General features: G+C 42.3%; 1 protein-coding gene across 1 annotated transcript in view; it reads right to left on the reverse strand.

Annotated features, from left to right (window-relative positions):
* The window catches only part of LOC104044068 (cytochrome c oxidase assembly protein COX16 homolog, mitochondrial), a 53,180-nt gene extending 46,098 nt beyond the window's left edge, over positions 1-7,082 (reverse strand). The window contains exon 1 of the mRNA XM_064462357.1: positions 6,974-7,082. Coding sequence (XP_064318427.1) covers positions 6,974-7,033 — 60 coding nt within the window. The 5' untranslated portion in view covers positions 7,034-7,082. The remainder of the gene's footprint in view (positions 1-6,973) is intronic.
* Positions 7,083-8,168: the final 1,086 nt, after the last annotated feature.

Here is an 8,168-nt window from a genome sequence, read left to right on the forward strand (position 1 = left end):
GCTGTGGTGGTCAAGCTGCAGTTTCTGAACACCACCTTCTCTTTCTCCATAAGCTTCTAAAAGCCAAAATTTTGATTCCTTATTAAAAGTATCATTCCCATTACTCACAGGTACAAATCTAGCCAAGGTGCACTACAGTGAGAAACTGTTTACATCTCATGGCAACCTGGTGTTCTTGTGATGCGTTAGGCCCAGCTCAAAACAGCAGTAAACTGAAACCTGCATTAAAGAACATAAAAAGAAACCACTACTAGTCAAGTAGTGCTTCCCTATTGACAAAGCTGGACGGGGGATGAAGATGGAACATACTATAGAGTAAATATTAATCTTACATCTTTACCTTCACTACCCCTTGAAGAAGGTGGAGACTTAGAGTAGGACTAAACACACAAAGTGAAAACAGGCAAGTCTGTACTTACGTTCCTGTTCCGAGGCTCAACAAAGAACCTCTGTTCCCCTCAGTGCCAGATTAGTCCATTCTAACGGCATTAAATAATGCAAATACACTCTTTATGTTTTAAAATGAAACAGGGGAAATTTGGAGTACTAAAGAGTGCCTATTTGATTGTCTAACTTTTATCTGGAAAACAGTACTCAAAGACTAAGAATCAAAAGAAGAGTTTAAGGGGTCAATTCAAAAGACGGGCTCACAAATTTTAAGGCCCGACCATCACTGAAAGATAGAAGTCAGCTAACTCAGACTCCACAAACTGGCGTCCATGGAAGCCCATTCAGCTTGAACACACTGGCTTCTACTCCAGCACAAACAGTTCCAAGGGGCGGTTTTGTCTGAACAGCTCCACAGTCCGCTGTGGATTCAAACACATGCAGATGAACAGAAAAAGCACAGCAGAAGTTGAAGACATATCTCATCATTAGCTTAGAGACCCAATATTTATAATACAAGTCTCTGAAGCATAAAAGCAACACACTGATCTGCTGATTGGGAACAACCATTTAAAAATTCTAAAAACAGTTTTGTACTCATTGCTTTTCTAGGCTACAACTGTAATACTTGTGACTTTTACAGGCAATCACAATTTATCTACAAATAATAGAAGTCAGAATTCTCTTCTCATGGGTAAATATTAACTTGTATTCATGTCTCAAAAGCATATTAACATTTAAATCAACTGTTCTGCATATGTCAAATTTACTGTGAAGTTACATGAAGTAATAGATACTAACAGAAGTCCTGCGATCCAATATCATACATTGTTCAAGGCGATAATGAGAATGACGCTAACAATAACACTGACATATCTAAAAGTGAAAAATGCTTATTTTAGTAATCCTTTTTCAAACAGTACCAGAAGGAAATGTAGCAATAGCTTCTAAACAGACAGTGACAGCAACAATAGATCTCAGAAATGTGATTACTCCTGAGAAGAATTTTTCGTATGTCCCAGCGTTCATATCTGTCATGGGCAGACCCTCCAGAATCCATGGGTAAAAGTGAACCTCATATTCAGCACACCCCAGGACTTAGAATTCAGCAGCTTGTTATGAAATGAATTAGGAACGCTGTATTTAAAGAAATCTTCAGAAACTTAGTTATTTAAGTACATTTAAATGATAAAAACATAGTTTCCCTACCCATTAACCCTGCAAAACTTTCAGTGACTCACAGCACGATAAAATACCACTTTGCAATATTTGCAAAACATTTCTGAGCATCAGTCATGGCTTCCAGATGACCCCGACTTCAGCAGTGAACAAAACTAATCCACAGACGTGTCATTTCACGTCCTGATATCTGGGAAAGGTTTTTTTATTTGCTTTGTTTGTCAAAACGCTTGAGACAACTGGTTCATTAACAAGGGCCTGAGATGCCACTGACCTTCTCTAATGGTGCCCAGAAGCACTGACCACATTGCTGCAGCACTGTTAGGGGCTCTCTCTAATCTGACCTTTTATCTTGTCCCGTACATGACATGCATTCTTGGTGTCTCTTGACGAAGTGTTTATCAAAGGAAACAGATTTTAGAAACATGTTTATTCACAGACAAATCTTTCGCTGTTCCAAGCTACCCCCATCTTCTCTTCTGGCAACACTAGGCACAGCACGTAAAACACTAAAGACAAGATCCAGAAGGAGAAGTAAAGCACTTGTAGAAGCACAGTCATTACAGAAAAGAAAAAAAGGAAAAACAAGGAAAATGAAAAGAAGTCAAAATCTACAGCTATAGGTATGGAGCATGTTGCAACATACTGCAGATTTAAAACTTGATGCACTACATATATAATGCAATGTACTTTTTTTAGGTGTGCAATAAAAATCACCAAATTAGCGACAGACTACATTTTCTGTCTGCTAAGATGCCACTTCAGATCCTCAGAATGTAATTCTTCCCTTGCAACTTACTGCCAGCAGAACCGAACAGCAGAACCGGAACTGCATCTGTACATTTATTTTGCAACTTAGAGAGTATGGAAGACTCTTGTCTAGAATCAGACAGAGGCAGAACCACAAACTCAAGTTTTGGAAAGTGGTATGAGCATATGAAATAATGTGGGTTTTTTAATATGTGTTTTAAAACATCTACTGCTTTGCAATTTTGAAATCCACACACATTCCCTCAATGATCTAGAATCACCATTTATACTTGCCTGAAAAAATAACTTCCAGCAACCTTCAAGCATTCTAACTGCCCTAGAGAAGTAACCTTACATGTTCCATGTCTTACAAGAAAGGTGTGGCACTGGATCACTAGCTGTAATATCAAAGAGCCTTGTTCTCTCAAGATCTTAGAAGCATCACAGCAGCAATAGGACATTGATAGACACATCCTTTTTGGTCAGGCAGAGTTCATTGTGGAGTACAAAGCAGCAGTAACTGAAGCTCTTCTCCTATAACAGACCAAGTTGGTCTCTTCTCCCAAGTTACTAGCGACAGAACAAGAGGAAACGGCTTCAGCCTGCATCAGGGAAGGTTTAGATTGGTTATTAGGAAAAATTTCTTCACTGAAAGAGTGGCCAAGCATTGGAACAGGCTGCCAGAGTGATGGCAGAGTTGCCATCCCTGGAGGTATTTAAAAGACTTGTAGACATGGCACTTCAGGCATGGTTCAGGAGACATGGTAGCGTTGGGTTGACGGTTGGAGTTGATGATCCTGGAGGTCTTTTTCAACCTTAATGATTCTATGACTCTAAGTATCCTGAAGACTAGTAAGTTAAGCTTCATGGGGTAAGGAAAGAGTTTCCATTATCATGATAGGAAATGGAGACATCAATATAGCAAAGATATTTAAGTTACCACAGAGGTGGCACAGCCTTCCATCGTAACAGCAAATTTTACAGACACATCTGTAATGTCACCAGAGTTCACCCCAACATCTACACAGATGTTTCCATCCTTACCAATGCTTTAGGATTACTCACCCTGTAGCACTCAAGCTGTTAAGGTATTCCCTGCTAGGTTACATCGCTCTCTTCCACGTGATTACTGTTTTATGCCACACAGAGGTATCTTATCTGCGAAGTTTCCAGAGTTAAAGGAAACATTCACAAATCAAGGTTTCCTGCAGGTTTAATTCCTGCCCCCTACAGTCCTGATGCTCACAAAGAAACACACTTATCTTCTGAGAAAGTATGACTGAAAACTGTGATTTACATCTGAAAGCTGTTGCCAGTTTGAGGTTTAAGGATCAACCAAGAAAATTCTTTCCCACTGGAATAGTTTAACTGCCCCAAGCCCAAAAGAACAAAGGATCAAGATAATTTACACTAAAAAATAAGAAATATTTTTAATGTATATTTGTGCATGTGTGTGTATAACGAGACATTCACCTGTCTTTGAATTATGATCTCTAACCTTGGAGCCTTTAGAAAAAGTGGCACAGGGATTTTTCATTCAAGTACGCAGTGTAAGAAGGGAAGATAAGAAAGCTGTTCAATTATTTTTTTGTAAAAAAAGCAAACATGATACTCATGAAAGGTCCAGCAGTATCAAAGAATACAGTTCTGTACCTGTCTAGTAAGACAAATGATGTATAGGATGCAAAACTCTAACAGAAACCTTTGGTTTCAGTATTATTGACAAATCCAGCAGAATTTAAAGGGTTACAAAGGCATGCTCCTTCTATTTCTGTGTGAAGATTCAGTGTCTTTTCTGCTGTAATTGATCTTTTAGCACAATTCTTTTCAGCTTCAGAAATGCTTTTAGAGTTCAACAGACAGCTGGGGAACTGACAAGAATTGCATGCATTTTCCTTCTTCTGACTGCTTGGGAAGCCTTTGGGCAGCAACACAGAAACATTCTGAAGCATTTGCAGGGGAGGATAATTTTAAGGCAGGGAGACATGAAACCCTGGAAAGAAATATAATAGAATATTTCTCTATATAATATTGGAAAGAGCTCTGAGGTAACAGAAACAGAATGACATTAGGCAGTACAAAGTCAAAGAAACCAGTCTCAATCTCTGCTACAACCTATGGCAAATCGTGCAAAAACACCAGGAGGGCCCAAAGGACAACAACAGGTCTACCTTGTCCTGGGAAGCTGAAGTCTTAGCTCCAACACCGAAGCAGAACTGAGAAAACCTATGCCATTGCTGCCAGATGGCAGCCTCTCCATAAAAACCGTAAGTATGTATCATAAGTACAAAGAGTAACATTTTCCTAACATCTAGTCTAAAACTAATTTATTTTGGTACTTCTTTCCCAAGCTATGAAAAGTGATCACCATTCTCAATATATGATGTACAGAACTTCTCAGACTTTTCTAAAATAAACTAAGTCAATTTCTTCCAGCATTCCTTAAAGGTGGAATGTCTGCTGTACCTTTTATGTTGCTCTCCTCTAGACTTTACAGTTTGTCTTCACCATCTCTACAATGGCACCACAAAGCTGGAAAATTACTCCAGCTGAGGACATTGAGTAGACTGGAAGAGCTCTGTTTCAGTTTTACTTTACTTTTGACAAGTTTCTATGCCTTATAATGACATTTCTGGTTTTTCACAATATTATAGCCCACATTATTTCTGCAGGACCCACCCCACCTAAGATACTTTTCAATTTGGAAGGCACCTGATAAATATAAAAAATAGTTTTTTTCAGTCCTTTGAGAACACAAATGATAAGAAGCATATCTTTGCCGTACTTTCTCTGAAGGGAAGGTACTGTAGAAAGTCAAGATCTTGTGTATCAGCTGCATCTCCTCACCTACCATACCAGTTTACTTATCAAATCTGATATATTTATTATTGAAAAGCAATTGTTACTTTTTTTTTTCTGCACCAGGTCACCACCTCTAAGTATCTATAATTTAACCCTGTAATATTCTCCCAAAACCTTTTATGGAGTTAAAATTGAGCTGGAGAGTACTAAACTTCCTGGGCTCCCCTCACTTTGAAAGATGTAGCTAACCTCAAATAATTATATGAACAGTAACACTGACCTAAAACTATATCCAAACTTAAACATCTAAGAAAGGTGGTTTATTAAACTAAAGAATAATGTCAGAGCACTCAAAAAATGACATGAAAAACTAGAAGGCAAAATAAGTTCAGTCTAAGCATGAAAGCGCAAAGTTCTGGACAGCCTTTCAAGTATACACGCGTGCAGCAGGATATCTAAAGAGCTGTAACACTAAGCTTGATCACTTTATGAAAGGTGTTACATGAATAGGTTGTCTGCCATATCAGGGAGTGGAGTTGCTGATGCTAATAATTCATACAGCTGCGGTATTACCACACTAGTCTGTTGGTTTGTTTGGTGGTTTTAAATCTGTTTTAATTTCTTATGTCTTCATCAACATTTTCAGAAAAGACACTTCAGTGCATTCAGTTGCACGAATATTTCCACTTAAAAGTCCTGACTCTAGCACATCCATAATATCACTTTTTAAAAAATGCTCTTAATCTTTTTTAACTCTAACAAGTGTCACTGTCCTTTTTTGGACCACTCCATTTTTCTGAGGCATACTGCTGAATATTTGTGGAAGATGACACTACTTTCTCCAGCAGTATTATAAAAGTGCTACAATCAGCCTTTGCCCTATTCTTGATCCACCTTGAAATTTGCTTACTTTTTCTAAACTAATCATATATATAGAAAACAAGACATAAATTGCATAAACAGAAACCACATTGTCCTGGCTGCTGCTTTTGCCTTTCTTCCCGAGTTTTTATCCATAAGCGCATCTGAGTTGTTTAATTTTTCCTCTAATGCGCACAGGTACTTTGGATAAGCAAGTGCACCTGTTATGGTGTTTTATAATTTTGTTCTATTCCTTTGACTTTTTCAATCTTTTCTAACCTCGACTATTCTAAATAGTTACGCCTCACTTACCACGTCAAGCACAACTGTAACTATAACTCAACTCATTTAACTCAAAATCTTTCCATTTATTTAGATGTATCAGACCAACACTGCTGTTGCAGTTTAAAATCCACTGAAAAGGTAAAGAAAGTTAGAAAAACACATAAGCAGTGTTTTAAAAAAACGGAAAGGAAAAAGGAAAAGAGTTTTAAAGAAAAAAAAAAAAAAGCACCAGGATTCATTTTCCTCACATTTTCGTTAGGAATACTTTTAAGAGCACACTTTATGACCCTTTCTCTGACCTCTGCCACCGAACCCGCGGGCAGAGCCGGGTGACAGGCTCACGCCTTTCACCTCCTCTCCGGGCGCACAGCAGTCCCCTGCAGGTCCGGACAAGCGTGGGAGACAGAAGCACGGACCACCAGCTCACACAAACCGCCCACCCCGCCCTCCAGCACAGGTTCACCCGCCCGTCCGCCCTCCCCGCGCCCTGCCGGCCCTCCAGCGCACGGCACAGGGGTTCGGCAGGCGGACAAGGCCTGGGCCGTGCCCGCCGGGGGCCAGACCCCTCCCCGTCCCTCAGGCGGCGGCGGGACCACGGCGTCTCCAGAGGCCGCCCGACCCCTCGGGGTGCCGCGGGGCGGGGCCTGGCGCCGCACCGGCCCGCCCCCCGACCGCGTCTCTCCCCAGTGCCCCCCCCCGCTCTGCTCACCAACAGAGGGACCCCGAAAGTCATGGTGCGGCCCCTCCACAGCCTCCACAGCCGCTCCATCCCCCCACGCTCGCTCGCTCCCTCCCTCCCTCCCCACGGGCACCGGGCGGCGCTCTCCCGCCGCCCGCCCGGCCTCAGCGCTTCCGGCGGGGCGCGGGTCCTCCCTCCACAGCGTCCCCCTCCGCCGCGGCAACGCGCCCCGGGGAAGCTGGGTTCCGCTGTGGTGTCTGGGCGCTACTTCCGTGCGCCCGTGGGGCGTCGGGCGGAAGGAGGTGGCTTGGGCGGGGCGGGCCTGGGCTCCGCGGGCGCGTACCGGTCTGTCTCCAGACGTAACTGGTTGCTTATTGAAATAATCCACTTGAAATAGTGCTGTCGGACTCACTCAGCGAGCCAGGTGACAGCATGTGTGTGCTGAGAGCGGGGTTGAGGCTTAAAATGACCCGGCTCCGTGGCTGCCAAACCGGGGCTGTCCTGGAGCCCCTCCGAGGTTTCTGTCCCTGTTTTTCCATCGGCCGCCTCTGGCACGTAGAGTGAAATCTCCCCACCCGTTATTCCTCCTGGAAGCTTTTTTTTTGTGGAAACGTGCAATTTTTGTTAGTTGTTTGTACCTAACCAGCACAGTGGCATTCTCATTTCTGGATTAGGGCTGCTGCACATATACTGTTATTCTTACTGTTGATTACTTTTTGGTTCCTGCAAATACCTGTTCACTAATACCACGCTGTACGTGTATATTGTGCTATCGTATTAAGGTCATTACACCCATGCATGGCAGTTCAGTCTGCCTGTATTCCAGGACTGAAAATTCAGTTAGTCACTACAGCATAGTCCCTGATGGTGAGATGAAAGCACCGTCCACAAAACTTAAGTAACCCAGGCCTGACCCTGAATTATCCTACCAGATAAAATTCCCTTTCGTGGTGTATGGGAAAGGGGAAGAGTAATTCACCTTCAGTAAAGCCACCTTTGAGGTCACAGAAATGAAAAAACAACAAGGAAGGATGACAGAGAAGACGACTCCCAAGATAACTCTGAGGCTGATGAGGAGTTCGGTGCTTCCATGTGGCCGGGTGGTTTGCCACAGGAAGTCCCTCAGGAGAAGTTCTCTTCAATAACCTCGGAGGTGAAAGAAGAATATGTTTCTCCAGACAAATCCATTCTAGCAGACAGAGGAAAAGCCTGCAGCAAATAGTTT

The sequence above is a fragment of the Phalacrocorax carbo genome, chromosome 10 (genome assembly GCF_963921805.1).
Source record: "Phalacrocorax carbo chromosome 10, bPhaCar2.1, whole genome shotgun sequence".
Classification (NCBI taxonomy): Eukaryota; Metazoa; Chordata; class Aves; order Suliformes; family Phalacrocoracidae; genus Phalacrocorax; species Phalacrocorax carbo.